General features: G+C 38.5%; 1 protein-coding gene across 3 annotated transcripts in view; it reads left to right on the forward strand.

The window, feature by feature from the left end:
- The window catches only part of LOC129768817 (homeotic protein distal-less), a 155,264-nt gene that overhangs the window by 22,325 nt on the left and 110,468 nt on the right, over positions 1-22,471 (forward strand). For all 3 annotated transcript variants that reach the window (XM_055770719.1, XM_055770716.1, XM_055770717.1), the window contains exon 2: positions 4,898-5,073. In XM_055770719.1, the coding sequence (XP_055626694.1) occupies positions 4,898-5,073 (176 nt within the window). The remainder of the gene's footprint in view (positions 1-4,897; positions 5,074-22,471) is intronic.

The raw sequence follows: 22,471 nt of genomic DNA on the forward strand, positions 1-22,471 counted from the left end.
AAGGACGTATCGATTCTATTAATTTATATAATGTATATCTCAAAAACTATGAGGCGTATCGAAATAGTGTTTTAGAAAGAGTTATAGAGTATTGATGTTAAAATGGGAAACAATATACCCTGAGAAAAAAATGAGTACTTTTTTCTATTTAAACCGTTTATTTTTACAGGCTCAGTTACATAAGTATAAAGTAGCCGAACTCCTTACTGTATTGTTTCTAGTATATATACATTTTTCCTTGATTCTAATGTTAATAATATAGGAGACCGATTACTCGCGGTCGACTCGAGTTTAGAAGGGTGACATATTTTCTTCAGGAAAAGGAGGGAATATGAGGATGTGTTGACAATGATCACACTCACACTCTCAATCACACTCATCGCACTCAATTCTTAAACCTATCTTATATCTAATATGTATTTACATTTCATTTTATTCTTAAGAAGGGATCCGATCTCTCACAAAAGAAAAGGAAAAGGAAAAAATAAGGATATAAGGACAATCACACACGAAGATCGATAGCTTTAAGGAATACATATATTTGGGACATGTAATCAAGGTCTAACCGAGCCAACACGTCTCTCATCGGCACCATGGGCTGCCTTCCTCGGGCCCGAAGGATGTCTTCTAAATTCGATCTGGCGACAAGATACAGCTCGCACGACCAAACAACGTGCTCGATGTCGTGGTAACCTTGGCCACAAACACAAAGATTGTTGTCGGCAAGATTAATAGAGTACTTTTTCTAATTTACAAAAAAAAATATTTTGCTATACCTGAAATATGTGTTTTCGATTTTTTTTAAATTTTCTCGTATAAAATAGAAGTCATATAGAAAATTTTAAAAAATGAGTCCAAGATGGTAAAACTATTTTTGACGAATTTTTGTATGTTAAAAATCATTTTTAGGCACAAATTATGAATCCTGATGTGATTTAAATAAAAAAGCTCTTTATCAATCTACTTCTAAATGCAGCCATTCTTCACTGCCATATGTCTCACCCTCGAAGCATAAGAAATACATGACATAAACCAACCGATCAATAGTGAATCGAAGATTTTCCAAAGCAACTTTCTTAATGGCTTCAAAGATTCCATCAACTGTTGACATGCTTGGGGTTTCCAGAGCGGAGTTCGTCGTTGACATCTTCTCGGCCATTTTGAAAGAGCATTATTTTTGTTAATCCCATTGTTTGGACTTTGCCTGTGCCATTTAATGTGCAAAACAATCTTATTTCATTTTTAAAAAGGAAAAGGCTGATTCAAGTATGCTTCACATCAAACACCACTCCTATACTTATTTAAAAATATCGAATATTACATCAATGGGTTTACCCGCAGGATAGTATGAGTGCTGCTCGGACTTTTATCCGACAAAATTTTGAAGTTTGTTGAGAAAGGAAGTAGAAGAAGCGGGCTTCATAGATAGATTTTGATCTTGTTTCATTCATGCCAGGATATGCTTCTCCAGTGATTTCAAGTGATAGCATTCAAAAAATCTATACCTATCCGTACTTTATGACTGAATTCTGTTATAGTACAGAATATGTACCAAAAATAAAAATTCATACCTACCCAGATAAATTTGAATATGTGGCAGCACAAGTCTGGAGACATCAAAACTTCCATTATCTGAAGAAAAAAACTCTTCATAGTAGTCCCGATTCTCTAAGCGATAAGTCAACAACTTTTTCAATGACCATGAGTTCGTCGAGGTCTTGCAAGAAAGTAAGAGATAAATATTTAGATTTCTAATTCCAATTCCATTGCGAATCGTCGATCAGGCAAAAAATAGAAGCGCGCTCAATCGAAGTTGTAAATAGTGCCATTGCTGCTGGTACAGTCAGTCTCGTTCAATACCCAGAGCAGTCAATTTGGTTTCATGTACATTTGCTCACGTTGATGTATGAAAACCGAAGAATACCGACTTTTCGTATTAATGTTGGAATATACATCCGTTTTTACGATTGATTTTAGTTTCCTGTGCGTCCGAAGCGACAAAACCTCGCAAATCACCAATTCCAGAGCTACGAAAAATTTCTACCAAAGAATTAATTCTCCATAATCTGATATGCAAATAGGATCCTGCCTTTTTTAGTCGATCGCATCGATGTGGTTCGTCAGATTCTCCTTTGTTATTCGAATAAATCTATGTCTGAAGTCTCTAGAATGATTGTTGATAGATTTGGTTAGACCGCTGCTGGTGGAAGAACATATCGTTAACAGTTTCAACGCTTCAGAAGTGGAGATTTTCGTATCGAAGCCAAAAGAGCACCCCGAAAACGTTTGAAGATGCAGGATTGGAGGCACTTCTCCACGAATATTCAAAATATTCTATATCGATGACGCATGATGGTAACAAATGGTAGAATATTTGGCTTCCATTGGGCAGGTTCCTGGATCGCTTCGAAAGAGAAGCACGGATAAGGAATCCATTTTGTACCAGAAACATAGGAAAAAGTAGCGGATAGTAACAGGCAGTACTTTCAGGAATGATGCTAGAACCTTTTCTCTATTTGGTTTTATTCGCATATTTTCCCGTATGTAAAGGATCATTATCCTATTGAAACGCAGTACAAAAGATAGCCATTAATTAAACCTACACAGGCACGGAACACAAAATTCGAACACTTAGTTGCATGACTATTATTTCGAAGAGCATCATCTAACCGAACTAACGATACCGATAAAATGTTCTCTAATATGTTCGTGTTATCATAGTTTTTCATAACTATGAGTGAATAAATGACACTATCCACTTCCGTCTTTTAACATTATTTTCAATATTTTTGACACTTGTCAATCTTGATAAATTCCAGATCCAGTAAATTTAAGATCTATTTAAAAATTTTACAATAGTTTTTTTTCTTTAAATGTGCATCTTTGAATATGATTTTGTCCCATTCAAATTCTATTGAGGCAAGATAAAACATGAAAATAGAAACTTCAAAAATATTATCGATACATACATACGTACGATACAGTACTATCGTACTCTGAATACAGTATACTTTTTTTCACAAACATATAATTTTAGCATATATGGTCGGTGTTAAGTCAGACCGAACCATGTGACTTTTTTATGATTTCAAGAAAAACGAGCTTGTAGTTTAGGGGTTTTCGTTTGTCATTCAAAACAATTTCGATACGTTATTCCTGCTGTACGCGTGGTTTTCCAAATCTGATCAATGCGGTACGTAGCTTACGAAATGCTTAACCTAATGAACCCTTTTTAAGAAACATTTCCATTTGTAATCAAATAAATCAGTTGTTGTCTTTTGGGTAATCGAATAAAAAAGCATCGATGCTAAGCTCCCCGAGAATTACCCGAAAAGCAAGGACAACTGTTATTTCTCAATGCATTCATTTCATCGATATTATCATTTTGTCTCTTATTCACAAAAATTTCAAACACTTGATTTTGTTTTTATGTCATTAATGTTTGGAGAAATTCGTATTCCAACTGCTACACTTGCCACTGTTTCAAACAAATAGAGCAATTTTGTAAACATTTTCGTTGCCACAAGTTGACATCAGATGAAATGAGAGGGTTTTATTTATTTTACTGCTATTTTTTTGTAGTAAAACATTCTCCAGCATTTAGCAACTAAAGATTGTATAATAAAACGTCGGGAAGTTCTCAAGATAACGTAGATATCATAGCTGTCGAACATCAGCAGGTAGAGTTCACGGTGCTGAGGGTTTTTATGTTACGATGTTTTTTTTTCTTATATTTTTAAATTGATTAATTCTGGGGCTACCATCGCATGCTGGTCACCAGAATCTGAAACAGTCGGAACAGTCGGAACAATATTCATACTGTTCTGGTAAGGATTTCTGTCGAGGACACCAACAAAAAATTAAACATTAAAAAAAATATGTGAAAATTTTATTTAATGCGAATTTGGTCATTTTTAAAATCATAGAACATAACATTGAACTGCGTAAAATGTTAGGATCTGAATTATAGAATCGATTGTTGCTTTTCATCTGTTACAATTTTGTCGTAGGTGTATCCTATCCTAAATTAGGAGCTCACATCATGAAATAAGTGTCAGCTGATTGTGTTGGACCTGTTTGGTTTCTTGTAAACGAATTTCATCTCCCGAAGGAAATCTCAGTCAATTCTTCAAATTTTGTTTCAACATTATTCTTTGATATTCGACTGAAAGTCGATTGTGTCGAATAAGTTTTAGTGAACGATATTCTGAAAATGTTGTTATTTCTCATAACCACGATTTTCTGCATTGCAAAACAAATGAACTGGTCCATCGTAGCCATTCATTAATACGGGAGAGCACGAATTTTTGAATCATTTCGGCCCTGGCAAGTTCTTTCCGGTGCGATAGTATTAAACATCGATTGAATGATTTCTTCTTATTACCTCCATACGGAAAGCATGTTTTTTTTCTCTCAAAACACCTTTCCCACCGGGCGGAAAACACCGGCGCCATCCTCCCCCAGACGACGCCAGTCGGGCGCGCCAAGCCGGGTCAATTTTCAATTTTTGGAAATTCGGAACGGATGAAATAATTTCGGATAATTGTGCTCATGTGTGCGTGTGTGTGTATGTTCACTCGCTACAATTTTTTCCGAGCGGTTTGGCTATTATTTGCCTCACCACTCCGTTGTTTAGTGTTTTCCCAAAATCCGAAACCCAGTTTCATTTGGGTTCTTTTTTTCTCTTGGGGTGTTTTTTCCCGCAATGGTTTGATTTGAAGAAGTTTCAGAAGGTGGTTATTTGGAGCTGTCTCCAGTGTGGGGTTAAGTGCCCAAGGCATAGGCGAATGAATTCTCTTGTGGGTTGCGGAATTGCTGTGATTTTTTTTTCGTCTGTTTTTACTGTGACCCCAATACTAGGCTAATTTGAGACGTTTTTCTCCCGTTTTATTTTCAGATATGGCGGCATCCGAAGCGGGTACCAGCATTTTGGAGCGCAGGGTGGACAGGACTCGGGGTTCCCGAGTCCGCGTAGCGCACTCGGCTATCCTTTCCCGCCTATGCATCAAAATTCGTATTCAGGTTATCACTTAGGGAGTTACGCACCTCCCTGCGCTAGTCCACCGAAAGATGGTAAGTTTTCCCACCAACGTTTTTTTTTTAGAAACCACAATTGAATTACATTCGAGGTCCGAGTAGCGGGGGCTCCGAGACAGGGAGGCTTATTTCAATTTGTGCAATTATCGTTGCACCTTTCTGCATATTGTACCAATCAATCATTAACCGAGTGGCGCGGGGAGCGCTTGGCCGAAATTGACCTCCGCTGGACACATGGTGAATTGAAGTTGATTGATTTTCATTAAAATCGATTGACTGGTCTTGTGCCCTCGGTATGCCACATCCGACTGACCCTCACGGAGTGTATTTTTCCCAGTAATACGCTTGCGCCTCCCGTTCCTAACCAGTTTCATGGGAAATTGGAAACCCGATACTCGAGCGTTCATTAAATTCCTCAAACTAGTTTTTCATCAAGCGAATTGATCGTTTCTATCTCGAACACACTGTTGGTCATCTCCGACAGAGGTTGCATGTTGTGATGGCATAGAATCCTGCATTTTGTGGTGATACTTGCCGAATTCTCGACGGTAATTTAACGGTCGTCTCCAGCGCGTCTGAACGGCAAGAAACGAACCGCCACGAGACGCGTTCAACGTGTGGAAAATCTCTCAATCGGATTGAAATATGCAGGGGAATTTAAATTTATAATGTGCCTAAAAACCAAAATGACAAAATTCGGTTCAAGCAGCGCTGTGTTGCATTTCTTGTTCCGCGATGCGGACCGCGTCTGTCACATCACACGCTCTCGTAGGTGGTATGGTCCGCTTCGCTTGCCTGATTACTATTTTGGATGTTTTTCATTGGGGCGGTTTTTGCAATACTCTGACAGAGAGAGAATCGTGAATCCTTTGTGGAAGTCTGTTTTTCGTTCTGCGGAAGCATATGCTCATGAATGCTGCATATTTACTATATCAGCCAGAAAGCGACATTTGGTCGGCCAGTTGGATGTCAAGTGACTGTTTGGGTAAAAAAAAGTGGCTTCAAGCGGGAAGAAATCTCTTAGCAGTAAGAGTACGAGCCTTGTTTCAATTGATAACAGTAAATATTATAAGCAGTATTGCCACACGTACAGATTTATCTGGAAAGGTACAGTTTTTTTTGTTTTTCTTTTTGAAACAGATTCTGTACGGTACAGAGTACAGATTTTCGTCAAAAAGTACAGATTGGTACAAATTTTTTCCATTTGTGAAATTTCTTACATTTGAGCAAAAAAAGATTAAGGTACATGACGGCTTTCACGCCGCATTATCGCTTGGTGATGCTGATCATAAAAGTTTTTACAATGAAATGATTGATCAGTTTCATAAGGACGGAGTTCCTTACAAGGAGCGTCTGAAAGGTTTCGCGTCGGACGGTGCGACGTATGTTTTGCACCAGATTACCAAATTGAATCTTTTGTTCACGGCTGAAAAAGCTGAATTCATGATGCTACATGAAGAGCTGATGGATTTTTATTTGATAATTTTCTCTAATATCTGCGAGGAATTTTGCGTTGTTTCAATGTCCAATGCTATTAAATTTGAAGATCATTTGAAAAGCGGCAAGAATTTTTAGGTTGGAATAGAAGCAGAAGAAACTATCAGAACAATGTACAGTGAAAGACAGATCATTCCAAAGGATATTTGTCGTAGTTTTTTATTTTGTTGAGCTGTTAAAGCAATTCATCTAGATTCAGAAAAAAACTATGTATGGGCATCACGAAACACACGGATGACTTGCTAATGTATGTAAATGTAGTATTAGTAGTAAATAAATGAGTGTTTTTTTCATGCTAATAAATTAGTTTTTTCTCTACAACGAATATTTTCGATGGTACAGGTTTTTGGTACAAATTTTTGGAAAAAAGTACAGATGAGAAAGTTTTTTAAACCTTCTGGTGCAGATTTAAATGTGGCAACACTGATTATAAGTTTTCATTTTGAATGCAGTTGAAACGAAACGCAGTGAACGGGTTTATAACGGTTCATTTTCTCAAATGGTTCACCCTCAGGTCACATAAACCCAAAAGTACAGGGATTACCACTCAGTGGCGCATTAGAGGCGATTGTAACCTGTAATTGCACATATCAACAAACGCTACACAAGTTAAAACAGAAAAATCACTGAAAATCTAATATATAATCATTAGAAAAGTGTGCAAAATACATGATCTAGTAAAATTGTTTCTTATAATTGTCCAATATTTGATTGCTTCAATAATCTAGAGGGTGGCCGTCCGCTACTGCTATTAATATCAGGGCTCTGCATAGTCATAGTCAACTGAGGATAGTCAGCTGACTATCCGACTGACTATATCCGTATTCAGTTATTAATAACTTTTGGTTTCTTCACGCAGTTTCTCCGCCAAAAAGAACAAAACAGTCAGTCGGGCGTTTAATCGCTATCTCCCTCTACCGACTCGACTATATCATTTCATTCTTCCCAGTCAAATTTTCCTCATTGCATTTTGAAGTGACTTCCCCCAAAACGAATTCGTTCCTCTCTTTCTCTCTCCCATGTATCTTTATGCATGCATCGATGTTTGAGTTCAACGTGGTTTGACATACATTACAGGTGAGCTAGATTCTTTTGTATCGTACACGAAAATTACTCACACGTATAAAATAGCGTGCAATGTGTGTGCGCTATTTTGCACGCTATTTACTAATACTAACGCGAGAACCTTTATAGTATACTTAATAAATGTTTAAGTTCGTTGGTTTAAGTTCACGATGGGTAGACAACAAACCGTCCATCGATGGGGTAACTTCTGTTTTGCATCAGAAATCATGTTTTCGTTCTTCTATATGGAAGTAAAACTAAGATTGCGTATGCGGGTATAAATTTTGTTCCTAGGGGATTAGAAAAGTGGATTGAAGTCAGTTGAATGAAGAGGCAGATTTGTATTCATTAGTCGTGCTAGTTGAAATAACCACTGACTAGACTAGTTCACCAGTCATCCTCGGTAGTCAACGCTAGTCAATTCATTTCCTAGTCAAGTCACTTTTTGTTGTGGGCAACTGCCGAAGCAGTTCTAGTCGAAACGAAGCTACTGAGAGTAGAGTCGGTCTTCATTTTTCTCCTTCGAAGATTTCGGGCCCTGAAATTTTTATTATTCACGCTCAATATGGAAAATATCTCATCTCCTTTGTGTGCTATCGTTTCGCTTCTCGTTTATTTGTCTCATTATTCACACTGAAGCGATGTTACCAATTGCCGTTTTCAGAGCGAATCGGAACATTCACTTATTCGAGCAGCTTATAGACAAACGACAACTTCTTTGTTGTATGGTGAGGAGAAAAGTTGTACAGTACGACAGCATGAGTAATCATCTACCGGCGTTGATGATGTAGTGGTAAGCGTGACTGCTATACTCTCCTATATCTTTTTAATACCACTACAGGGAGAAATTAAAAAGTTTTAGCCGAACGTTTACGTTACGTTTCAAACAAATGAAGCACATAGGTGAATTCACAGCAAATTCAGTATAACTGTAGTGAAGTGAGCGAAGACAGAAAATAATACGAAAGTCGTTGCCGACGTTCATTGTAAACCCCATGTTTTTGTTTTCTTATGCAATAATACATCAAAGGTGGTCTCTGAACGAGATCACATAACATTTCGGAATATCAGACAGGTGTTTTTTTTCGTTTATGAGTCATGATTTTTTTATAGTTAACATGTTTTCAGTTTTCAATATTCCTATGCTACTATACTACATCTATGCAACTAGAATCCAGTTTTTACGCAATTGTGATATTTTTTCAAAGAAGATCAACTCATCGGTTTCAAATTGATATATTGATCATCTGAATCGACCCAGTAATTCAAAAGTTATAAATTTTTGAAAAATGTTATTTCTGGAAAAAAGGGGAAAAATGTTTTTTCATACCATCGGTTAATTTTGAAAAATCGTAACTCAAGAACGAAAAATAACGCCTCGATAATTTTTGGAAATGTTATGTAAAAAATCAGCTTTCAAGAAAAAATATAAAAACATACATCGCACTTGGTCTCGAGACCATGTAAACTATAAAAATCAAATACAATCAATAATTATGAAAACAAAATTCAATTTTCCTGCAAGTGTAATAGCCTTTCAAAAAAAGTCTAGCTCATTGCCTTTAATTTGATATGTTGATAATCGGAATCGGTTCAGTATTTCAAAAGCCATGAATTTTCGAACAAAGTTATTTTTGGAAAAAAATGGAAAAAGTTGATTTTTCGGACCACCCTCAAATGGAAATGGTCACTCTAATTAAAAAAAAAAAAAAAAAAAAAAATACGGGTCTTATGTTTTGCGGTAAAGAACAGAATTACCGCTTTTCACAGAAATCTGAGAACCAGTATATCGGTTTGGCATGGAATGGCTATTAAGAGATCGTATAATAGAATGTATTTTATACCATTAGAAGCTAATTTATTTGAGGTTCATTCGCTCAGTTTGCATTGCCGTTTCATCGAAGAAAGATATATACCCGGGCCACGTTCACAAATTATTGATGTTACGTTTGGACAGTATAATTATTGCCAAATTTATGTTCTACAAAAATGTGTTCTCGCAAACTTGGATTCTTTTATAGTTTTAATTATCGATCTAGTGAGCGACCCGTTCAAGCCAAAGCCGACAAATTTCGTACGAATTTCACACGATTTTTTTTTCTGGACATTGAACCATTGACACCGGTTCGCAGGGTACGTACAGAGGAGAGGATCCTAAAAGGCCTAAGGCCTAAAACCGTACAAAATACAGTTCGGTCATAAACTCGTTCAGAAGCGTTGAGTCTTCGATCGAATTCGGTTTGGATAATTTTGAAGAAGATCCGCGTTTTACAGAAGAATTGTGTTCAGAGAAAAAAGTTAATTTATGGTTGAATGGATACTTCAACAAATAAAATTGTTGCAATTGTTGTGATGAAGCACTATTTGGGGTGGAATCATTGGAATCATCGTATTATTTCTCAAAGATGAAGATGACTGCCACGTTACTGTCAATGGAGTTTGCTGTCGTTCGATGATTACAGTTTTTTTTGTCCCAAATATTATCATTCAATCTGGCCGATAAGCGACTTCAGAAAGGCGTCCAATACGGAAATATTAGCAACGTTTGGAATTTTGGAAAGCAATATTATAAGGGTCATAGGTGTGACATCAACAAAAATGCTTGAAAATCTGGTGCAAAATTGAATGAAAAAGAGGTTTCAAATACTTGTTATCTAACACTGGGATTCGGGTTGAGTTAAGTTGTAGCAATAAATTAATAGAAATATACTGCTTTAAAAATGTATGCTGTTGGGGTAAGACCGCCACCCTTTGAGTGGAGTAAGTTAGTTCCGCTAAAAACGTTAAGGCCATCTAAAAAGAAGAAAAGAAAATACATGCCTGAAAACACAACATTCTTCAAATTCTATTGAAAATGAAAATGTATATTCACACCTGGCATCCCTGGTCGCAAAGAACGAACACAAAATGGCGAATGTTTTGATCAAGATGCTGAACGATAGGTGTTTCGTTCTTGACACTTTCAGGACACGACGTGAGACGAGTAGCGAGACGTAACTTTCAGAATTATTTACTTTTTGTTTGGGTTTGTGGTTATGGTATCATATTATTGACATTGTGGTCCACCTATAGTACAACGCCTTGGTTGTGATTATCGAAACACCAATACCATCAGCTCGGCTTTTGAGTGTCGCCCTATTCTGACATTTCAGCAACAGGACACTCACCAAGGAGCTCAGTTTTCTACTGTCAAGTAGAAGCTCACCATGTGTTAGTGTTGTGATAATAGTCTTCTCACTCTATTGGACTGGCTTTGGGAAGGTCACCAAAGATAATCGTAGTACAAAATTGTTGATTATCTTTAGGTGAGTACCATCATTTGATTCTCACGAAAATTTCGCAGCTCTGAACATACTGCCTGGTAGTTTTTGAACAATTTCCGGGGTGGGAATTTTGTGCTTCGGTTGTCTGACATGTTCTCTTCAGTTTTATTGAGGAATACTGATCAATTACGGAACACATACTGAAGTAAAGGAGCAATTGAACTGAAGGATTTTCGGCGAAAGTGGAATTTGGTAACCGAAAAATGAGAACAGTGAATGTGCCAAAAATAAAATTGTGCCTGGATTTTTACGTGTTTAACCATTATGACCCAGTACACAGTCAAATTCGGTTCGGCACCTTTTGCGTTGGTGGTAACCGTAACTTCAAAAAGCCGCATCCTTAAATTAATTCTCCTTTTCGCCTTTCATCCTATCCATCCCTACAATCGTCACCTAATGGTACATTCAAAAATGCCTTCCGATGTCGGGGACCAATCCAAACGACGCGGCGATTGCCATATCATGACATTAGGGATTTCGAAATGACACGATCGCTCTTCACACAGCGTGGTCTGTGTGAAGCCAGCCGCGCGACTCTATTACCATTTCTTTGAAGCCTTTTTCTGGCTCCAAAAGGCGCCTCAAAAAACGCCATCCGCTTTCGATGGCGGCACACACAATACCCACAATGGCACTTTGGAACCTGCGCCGCGACAGCAGCATCATCATCACATCACAAGGGTCAGTTGCTAACAATCGGAATTCATGGATTCAATCGCGCGTCGACACTCTAAAATGGTGGCTTTCAGAAAGTCTTGCTGCTTTTCCTGTTCATCACCCCTCACCACCCTCCGATTATCGTATTTGTGATCTATTGGACTAACCCCGTTCGGGGCGACGGCGGCGGAAGCGATTCTGTCGTCGTCGGGCCGAGACGAGGGTTGGAATTAACGAAAAACGCGCTTTTCCCGCGGCACCCTTCGCTTCGCTTCGGTGTGTGTTATTATTCAAATGTAAATTCAATTTTCCATTTCAACGCCAGTCAGCCGAACAACGCGCGGGGAACGCCTCTTCTTCGGCATCTAACCCCTCACTCTCTAAGCTGGTTGGCTAAATTTGGGTACCGCTGCCGAAAAGCGGGCGCTCTTTTGTCATTTTCGCTTTCCCTTCGGCTTCCGGTTGGCATGCCTGCCCGGGGGTGAAAAGTTTGTGGCACTAAAAGCATATGATCGTTATTAGATGGCGCGGGGGTAATGCGACCGTTCATATGCTGTTATTAGAGCCGCTTTCCACCCACCGGAGTAATCCGGAGCATATGCTTCTTGTTTTTACCGGGGGTTACCGGGGGGTGAGTGCATGCGCACGCGTCTCGCTGGATGGTGTCCTCTCTGGAGAAGGAGGCGAAGCTTGCGGGCTCAGCTCGGCAGGGAGTTGATTCGATAGGTGGCAGTTAGGCGACACTATGCCATGGTCTGATTATTGCTTTGATGGGGTGCATATATTCGTGTTTTTGGATTCGTTGTTTTGGCAAATTGTTGCTCAAACAGAGCTGTATCGTGTATAGATTTATTGTTCTATTTGTAAAACCAATTCTAAATTGGAGAGTTTGTAATAGAGGGTTTCATAGCGAGAATGGTTAATGAAGAAGTTTCCATATTGTTCATTTTACGAATCAACATTCTAATTTGTGCTTTTATTTTTTGGAATCTTCATTATTGATGATATGGGATTGTTACACAGATTGATACGTTTTTCGGTGAACTTCTCTCGTTTTTTTTCCAAAAACATTTATTAATCAGACTCAATTACTTATTATCTAACGTTTACAGAGTCAAATTTCACCTTAAAATATAACCTATTTCCTATATACTTAAGACTAACAATTTAATAATAACTAAATCTAACACTAACTAATCTAATTAACATTGGACAGGATTAGGATGGAGCGAGTGGGGTAGTTTGGTTTGATGAGGAGGGAAGGAATCAAACTGAGATATCATTTCTTTTGAGAAATTGGTAAAGAGGAAGCATAAGGTTGAGGTCGCGACTAGCTAAGATGTCTCTAACCGGTAAGTCAGATTGCCTTCCTAGTGCCCTGAGTGAATCCGATAGATGAGCCCTGGCAGAATGAAAGTTTATACAAGACCAGACCATGTGCTCGATGTCATGATAACCATCACCACAAACGCAAATATTAACGGGTGTTAAATAAAAAAAATGAGAATTTTTTCAATACCTTTCAGTAACTCAAATAAAGAGCGTAAAATTTTCTTTCTCCAAGAAAATTACTCTTTGGGCTCCCTAGAAACAGTAGACGTGTTTGGTTTTGCTAGTTTGAATTTAGTTAAAGCAAAGATGGCGTCGAAACAGCACGTGCTCCGAGAACGCATTGTACGGTTCTACGAAACGCATTTCCAGCAAGGAAAAAAGTTCACGGTGGCACATTTTAAGGAAGAAAATGTACCTGTCAGTACGGTATATCGTATTCTGGGTTCCCTGAACGTAGAGCGGAAGGTCGGAAGTGGTCGTCCGGTGACGATAATGACGAAGCAGAGGAAGACATCGTTAAAGAAGCTGTTTGACAACAAGGATGCAACCAGCCTGCGTGACGCCGGTCGGAAATATGGCTGCTCCCATGTATTGATCCATCGGACCCTCAAGATGGAAGGAATCGTCTGCAGGAAGAAGACGAGGTCGCCGGAGTACACACGGAGGAGCAGATTGAAACGGTTAAATCACAGTGTCGGTGGGTGACCAAAAAAATACCGCGGGACGCCTGTCGTTCTGGACGACGAAAGCTATTTTCCGCTGTCCAAAACGCATATTCCAGGAAATGATAATTACTACTCCAGCGACAAGTCATCCACACCGCCTGAAGTGAAATGCATGTTCAAGCACAAGTTTGAAAAAAAGGTTATGTTGTACATCGCCATTTTCGACCGGGCATTTCAAAGCCTTGGTTTAAGCCGAGCGGTCTGGCAATCAACCAACAAATCTATCGAGAAGAGTGTCTCGATAAAATCCTGCTGCCGTTCCTGAACGAGCATCACGCGGATGGGAAGTACGTCTTCTGGCCGGACAAGGCGTCTTCCCATTACGCCAAGAAGACGCTGGCGTATCTTGAGGAGAAAAAGATACCGTTCGTGCCGAAAGATCGTAACCCAACAAACTTGCCCCAGTGCCGCCCAATAGAGGATTTCTTTGACTCACTCAATGCCCTAGTGTATGAAAACAATTGGAGGGCCAAGGACACGAAGCAACTGACTACAAGAATCCGGAATTGTATCCGGAAAATAGACGTGAGTGCCGTACAACGTTCTTGTGAGAGCATCGCGACAAGGTTGCGTCGAACAGCAGACCACGGCCCTTACTCAAACATTCACTGACATTTTTTTGAAGAAAATACATTATGTTATTAATAAAAAAATACTGAAATCGATGAAAAAAAATCCGTGTGTTTGTCGACCTTGGGAATAATTGTATGTAACCAGCGACCCATCTTATCTTCACTTCAATTGTGTTGCCAATTGGAGAGTACACAAAAAATCATAATAGGTTATTTGTTGCTCAAAAATGGTGCATTCTAAGGCCCTGAGCTTAGCTAATGAGTCCGCTTTCTGAAATGGAACAATGGGCTGGGACCCAAGCTAATGTAATCCTACAAGATTTTTTATACTAGTCTACCCAAGAGCTGTCTTATTCTCATAAGAAAATAACATGAAGCTCTTATAGGTTTTATCGTACGGATAGCTTCTATTGAGCTGAGGCTATCTAAAAACATAAACTAGTGATCAATCGGTTCTCTCGTTTAATATGATTCTTATTCGAAGTCCTAATATAGTCTTAGTTTTTCATTCAACATGACGATCTTTTTTTTCGGATACTATTACTTTTCATTCGTGTTCAATTGCTGTACCATTTCTCCGCACTGCGCGAAGAGATATCACTGGAAATTAATCTCAACAAAAAAAAAGAGGGAAGCTTGACACTCAGAACACACGCATGCATCTTTTTCGGGAAACAAAAACGAATCCCTGCCTACACACATCATCAATCTGCATGATCAGATCGTGAGGCTCCGAGAAAAAAAAAACTAATTTATCCCGAGTTGCCCTTGATCACCTTTCTCGGTACCACACGACGCCGAATCTCATCAACGCAAACGGTACTCTTCAAGTACACATCAAAAAACAACAACAGATCCCCATATCCTTACTGTTCCTTTCCGATACCGTACCGAGGGCCGACATCACCGCCGTATCTTGGCGAATTCCAAAACCAAAACACTATGCTCGATGATCGGATTCTGATGGGTCGGTCGGCAGGGTGGTGGACGGCGACGGCACTTGGGTATGGGGATGTACGCCGAGATTACGCGTTACTCATGCTGATGTTGTCGCTGGCTACCGTTGGGGCTTATGCGTGGTCTGGGTGTGTGTGTGTGTGTGTGTGTGAAAAACTGTGAACCGGTGCGGAGCACACGCATGCTGGAAGCGAAGAATCGCAACGGAAAACCACGCGGCAGCAGCACCAGCAGCACCAGCAGCAGTGAAACGCGTCTGTATGTTGCACATAAATTAACATTTTTGATTAAATACGCTGCGTTTATGCATTTTATTCATTAAGTCAATCGGCCAGTGTAGGTGATTTTTTTGTTGCTGTTGTTGCTGTTGCTCTTGTCGTTGGGGAGGCTCGTTCACGGGTGTTGGGTTGCGGCTACTGTGCGCGGTAAGATTGCTATCAGCGGACTTTCATCGAGCATTCTGCTGCCCGTTGATGGCAAACACCACGGAACGGTTCTAGTGATGCGTTTTGGGCCGGTAGGGTATTGCTGGGCAAACCGTTCGACCGTAGCCTCGCAACAAAGTGCACTTTGTATGTGACGTCGTTGTCATCATCATCATCATCAACAACAACAAAAACAACAACAGTAGGTGAATGTAATTATTCCGGAGGTGTGCTGCGGCATTGTATCGGTTGTTCGTGCGAGAAGTTCTCCGACGTATCAACGCATGCACCTGGATGGCCTTCGAAGGTTACACTGATTGTGGAAATGTGTTTAGCTTTGAAGACAACAACGAAAAAGTGTAAACGAAGAGTTTTTAAGTCGATGAAATCTGAGAGGATTGTCAGTTATTTTTTGTTTCTAATGTTTCTCTAGTGGCTCCCATGACCGAGCCAACCAATGTCTAACAAGCTGTTCGAAGGTGCACAAGGCCTTCGGATAGAAGTCATGTAACTGGAGGTATTTTCCAGATCTATACTGGCGATTCTCTGTGTATCCGAATATTCTCGAACGCAAAATAGAATAGCTTTAACTCTTGAAAAAAAATGGTGTAAAGACTTCTAAAATTTGATGTTTTTCATAAATCAGATCTATTCAAGAGTACATTGAAGTCGCTTTTTACGCGGTTTCAGGAATTGACGCGGTTTTTGTTACACGGATTTTGGAAACCGCGTAATTTTTAACGTGGATTTCGGAATTTACGTGATTTTTTTAAGCGGCACGTATCAACGGCGTAAAAAGTGACTACAGTGTGAACAGATAGTTGAGTCATTTGCCAAAAAAAAAAAAATTAAAAAAATAGTTGAGTCATTTGCCAAATTATGATGTTGCAATAGTTCACCTCCTCCATGTTTGACTGTTGGCTTCAAACACTCCCTTTTTTGGTCACGAAATCTTCCAAACAAGGAAATAACAACTGTATGCAATGTTTACATTCGATAAAGTGACAGGAACGGGTCTTTTAGATTAAACGCTGAAGCAATTTTTTTTAATAATTTCTACAAAGGTGAACTGATTTTTATTTTTAAAAAACGAAAATGAAGTTTATTTTAAGACATTTTCGATAAGCCTACTCTTTTTTTCGTTAACGCCTTTTAAACGGTGAACAAAATTCCTCATTCACAACTCTAACATTACGACTTCGATGCTGTTGAAAATCTGATTTATTTCTATTTTAAGTTCCTCCAAATTTTGTGGCTTATTAACATAGCAACGATCCTTCACGTACCCCCAGAGGAAGTAATCGAGAAATGTTGAAATTCTTACCAAAACAGGAAAAAGATTCATATGAGCTCCGGTTGCTCGAGTAATACGCTTTCACTAAAAATACACGTTCTTGTAAATTATACTTCTTGACACTAAAAACCATCCGATCAGACTGAACGAGTAGTCGAATATTATCGTCCCGAAGTGGGGGATGCAGTGTTACCATTGACGGAGCGTAAAAATTTTTGTATAAGGAGCTATTCGATTTTTTTTGCGTGAGCGTTTAATCTGAAGACCCTGTACACAACCAAATGTCACTGATCATATTTGGGTATATTTTGGTGTATAAACTTATCGATTCATCTGTGTTATGTTCGTCTCGAATATAAAGGGAAACTTTGGTATTCTTTGTTTGAACGAAAAATACTTGAAACCGCTTTGCTAAATCGGTGGAAGGCAGCAAGGCAGGCCTAATAGATCCCAGTATGGAATATAGATGACTTTATATTGAAATAGAGATTATATTGGAGATTGCTATAATTCTTCAAACATTTTCAAACATTTTAATACACTGCTGAGTAGGTGAGCGGATCTTTCGGAAATTAATAAATTTATAACACTCCTTTGCTGATTTTCCCAACAGATCCTACTAAAGCATAAGATTTAATCACAATATAGTAAATGTGGGTTGCATGAGTATGAATTTACAATATGAGAACTGTATGTTGAGTATCTGATGTAAACCAAAGATGAATATTATTCGACATAGACTCTCTCTTTTGGTCATAACTTCGCTGCAAATAAATTCCCAGCGGTATTTGACAATGTGGAAGATAGGTCAGAACCTCATCTATCGGATTCTATAGCAAATTTAATTTGGAACGTTTTTGGAGTCGAGTCATTAACTAAATAAAAAGTTGATAAAGAGAAATCGATCAAGTCACTTACACCCCTTGCATTCTAAGCCCATCAATTATGTTTTCCATTCAAACGTAAACCTCTAACATTTTTGATGGATATTTCACTATGCCTCGAATGTCGGCAACCGTTGAGGGATTTATTCTTGATTATATAAAAAAACAAAGCTTGTCAAAAGCTAAGCAACGACACGATCTTGACGTAAAGATGGCAACACTGCTCTAGACTACTTTTGTGGGATTACTTTTAAAAAAACACTTTTCTTATGAAAACATTATCTCCAAAAATATCTTCAAAACACTTCACATAATGCACTTCTCATATTCAGACCAGACTTGTCATCTAAAGTACACACTAAAACATCTGGCCTAGCTTTTGCAAATAAGACAAAAACTAGTTCTGCGTTCATTTCACAAAAATGCAAATATAGATTTTCATATTCTGGAACATTATAAAACAGAAGCACCATAGACATTGATTCCTTAACACGCTTTTGCATAAAAACTAACTATTCTTTAGAAAAAAAAATATTAGAATATATAACGCAAAAATTACTCCGATTTTGCTCAAACCTGTTATGTTTCTGTCTCATCGGAAAATTTCAGATCGATATTTTTTATTTTCTTTTTTGACTGCACGTTTTCGGATAAGGGTGTTCTGAAAAATCGATTGTTAACTTTTTTTTTGTAGCTTTGTAGCTTTTGAGTCAATGCAATGATTTTCAATCCTTTTACTGAATTCACTTGAGAGCTTTTCACTCAAGTGGATTTAAAAAAAAACACCTCAAATGTCTAGCTTTTAGGCAATAATGTTTAAAAAACAATATATATATGAAAAAAAAATATAAATATGAAAATAGATGCAAGATTTTTCGAATGTTATGTAAATAGCTTTGGTGACCCATAATTGTTTGGCGGAAATTCCATTCCACGAATTCTTCAGTTTTGAAAACAACTACGGTTCAACCCTTTTTCTTCAGTATGTGCTCCGCAATTGTCCAGTATTCCTCAGGTTCAGGCCTTAGTTCCGGAGTATTTGCTGGTTTTATCACCTTGAGAGCCTCTGTGAATTCACTACTCTGCTGAGCGTTTTAGCGCCCATGTTATGCAAGTACACCACGTGTGAGACTCGATGTGGTACGGCAAAGGGTTAAATGAAGTCTGTTTTATTCAGAATTTGGCCGCACAAAATTTGTAATTTCTCAATGAGCAATTAAAGTACAAATTCGGTAAAAATATTTTTGTAGATTTGAACAATAAAAAATATTCCTCTGTTTTTCTGATGAACTTTTGAACTTTTCGCTGAACACCTTCCACCATATTCTGCACAGTGACATTGTCAATCGTATCAGCCATCTTTTTTCACAACTTATCCATATATCATATGGCGTTTTGAGTGGTTTTTCCCCACTGTGATGGCAGCTGGCTATGTCGAGTCAGAATTTCACGAGACCATCGTGTGGTCGAATGAACGGCAAAATTATGTTCTGAAGAAACTTCTCCTTGTGAAGTTGTCTAATTATAAGGTAAATGATATTGGTTTGTCCAGTCGAAAATATAATCATGGTTTGTCCACTTTTTTGAATGCTCTTATTCAGCACACCTTTGTCAAATCAGGTGTTCGAATGTTTCACAACATATAATTAAATTTGTCCTTTTCATGATTTACAGTAGTTTTATAGTATATTTTTACGGATACACATGTTTTAAAGGTTTATAAAATCCACCTTCTATTGGTGTCTATTTTTACGGATACACATGTTTTAAAGGTTTATAAAATCCACCTTCTATTGGTGTCAATGCGCCCCTCATTTGAGCTAACTTTCAATCAATCACCAGATGATTATTTGGCACGTATTCAGACCTTTCTGGATTATAACACTTACAGATATTGTAAACATCATGCTTGCACACCATTTATACCAGATTTACATAGCTAAACCATTCAATTAAGGCATTTCGATGACCTCAATTCTGATCATGAGTTGTCCAATTCTCTAATGTTGTTGAATCCACATGATTTTATGGCAACCGTCTGGCGCGCTGCAGTTTTTTGTGTCCTTCGCGCATAGTAGAAATAAAGTTTCTCTATGTTGAGTGTGTTGAGGTGAACACTTTTAAAATGCCCAAGAAAAGGCTATACTCTGAAAAAAGTCTAAATTATGAATGGATCAATATGATGACATTAAACTCAAACAATGATAAATGCAACATCTACTTGAAAATTCGAATTTTTCCATTCAAAAATGATGATTTCTAAAACTGGACAAACCATGACTATTTTTATTGGACAAACCATGATCAGAGGTGGTAAAACCATGATCATAATTTCTCTTTGAGTAAAATCGTTAAAAAACATAAACATTTGAATAATTTCAACGCTTTATGGTAGTTTTAGCAACTAGAGACTATTCAACAAACCCAAACTCGTATCGATTATACAATATGTGATTTTCATGAAGAGAAATCGATTTCATTTACTCGTTGCGTAAAAACACCCCAAATCGAGCAAACCAAGATCATTTACCCTAGTTGCTCCAGTGATGAAAAACCTTTGGTTTCCTTCCACAACTACAGATGCTTTGCCGAATCATCGACTTGCGAGCAAATTTAATTGCAAAAAGCAATTTGAACTTACCCGGAGAAACTCTCTTACGTTTTGAGCAGCGATTTATCCACAGTTTATTTGTACATAAGTTTCATAGTCCATAAAAATTCAACCGTTGTACTTGGTCATAACATTATCGCAGATTTTTTTGCATGGTTTCCGGCAACCAGTGTACTATTGGGATGTTTGCTGACAGGGTACGACCGAAATCCTTCTCGCATACAGATTCGTCGAACTTAACTGTGCGCCGCAGTGAACCTTTTCGCCAAATCACGCCTGGAGGTCCCAGGATTGTTTCGGACTGCCCTGTTGCTCCTTTGCTCCTTTGCTTTGCTCCTATATTCCGGTCATGCGTTCCGCTTCCATGTTTGGTTTGCTTTACGTGATCCAACATAGATGTTTCCTGGTACCGTTTGAACACGGTATTCGCAGTCGATTTCGGAAATTTGAGAATCTTGGCGATTAATCTTCCTGACCACGTTGGGTTTTCAACGTGAGAATAAAATAGAATTGTAACATAAAATTTTATGATTTGAAACATGCGATATGTTTTGAATGAATCGAGATTTTAGAGGGACTATTTTTCTTAGAGTTGAGTAGTAATGATGGTTTCAGGCTAGATAATAAGCCAATCAGCTGATCTTTTACATGGGTTTCCGAAGAAGCTATTGCCGCAAAAGCACTCCAAGCAAAATTGAATAATCGGGGACAAAAAATCGAAACATTTTCGACAACATAATTCAAAAAAGAGATTGGATTGATGAATTCACACAAATGTCAGCATTTTACAAGTCCGCGTTGTAGATGAAGCGGTCTTTTAGAAATATCTAGCGATCAGGATTGCCTGATGTGAAGAAAAGTCTTAATTTTTTCGATCCATTTCAAGAAGTCGCAAGGCAGTGACATTCTTCGTCTAACTTTTGAAAAGGTATAACGTAACATTTACGTCAACTCGAGAAAAATGAAGCTGAAGACCGGAACATTGATCCGCGAATTGTTTTAAACGGAGTCAATGGATAAATCACGTTGCATAAGAATTTGAAAATAACTAAAAAAAAAATTTAAATAAATTGGGTTCCTCCTTTCTCCACCAGACTTTTTATGGGAAATAACTATTTTATATTCACGAACCACTGATTTTTTTTAACAGAAGAATTTAGTTTGATTCTTTGTCTAACAATACCAATGTTTAATCATACTTTTGCATAAATGATTATATACCTACATACCTACATTGAGGTACATATTTGAATCTCTAATATTGTTCTCTTGAATCTCTAATATTGATCTAAAGAATGATTCTGTGTAAATTCCCAACAAGGCAGGAAAGGAAACCATCATCCTTAGGTCGTCGGGAGTCTTCCGGAACAAAATTCACGACGAGTTAGAATTTTGAATAGCCTTTTTCGCATGCAATACCGTAACTCAGTTTCGCCTGAACCATCCTTTTCGTCGTTGCACTTGCTCCTCTCGAGAACACCAACTGCAAGTGGCCAGCCAGTTAGTCATTTTGACAGTTGGACAGTTCATCACTCAGTGCGGCACACTCGGCCTTCTGACATTCCTCCCATCCGCACGTCTTTTCGGAGCCAGACTAGCCGTTCTGCTGGTAAATCTATGCGTAGTATATGGTATACATGTTGAACTAGTTATAACTGTGGAAGCGGTCGTTCACGTGCCATTTCGTTAAAATGTTATGATGCGGTGCTGCGGTCAGTCAGCTGCTTCCTATGGCCAAACGAGGAGCCTCCGCCGAGCTTTCGCAGCGCTGCTATCGAGCAGAGGTCATTTTTACGACTTCAATAGCCGACACAATGAGTGCAATTTATCATTGCTTGTTTACTGCCGCCCAGGTGTAATATCTCTTCCAGTGGGCAGCTCTCTTTCTAATGCAGAAGCTAAAACAAACCGTGTTAAAGTATCTGTCCATCTGGTTTGGGCGTGGAAGCGCACTTGAAGAAGAGTACACTGGTACTGCTGAGCTAGTTATGGCCCCTCTGGCGGGGAGGATTATCGCTAGATGCACAGAGAGAACCCGGTTAGACCCGGGAGGCAACGTCTGTGCAGAAGAAGTCCAGGTTTGGGGAGTTGG

Source organism: Toxorhynchites rutilus, chromosome 2 (assembly GCF_029784135.1).
Source record: "Toxorhynchites rutilus septentrionalis strain SRP chromosome 2, ASM2978413v1, whole genome shotgun sequence".
NCBI lineage: Eukaryota > Metazoa > Arthropoda > Insecta > Diptera > Culicidae > Toxorhynchites > Toxorhynchites rutilus.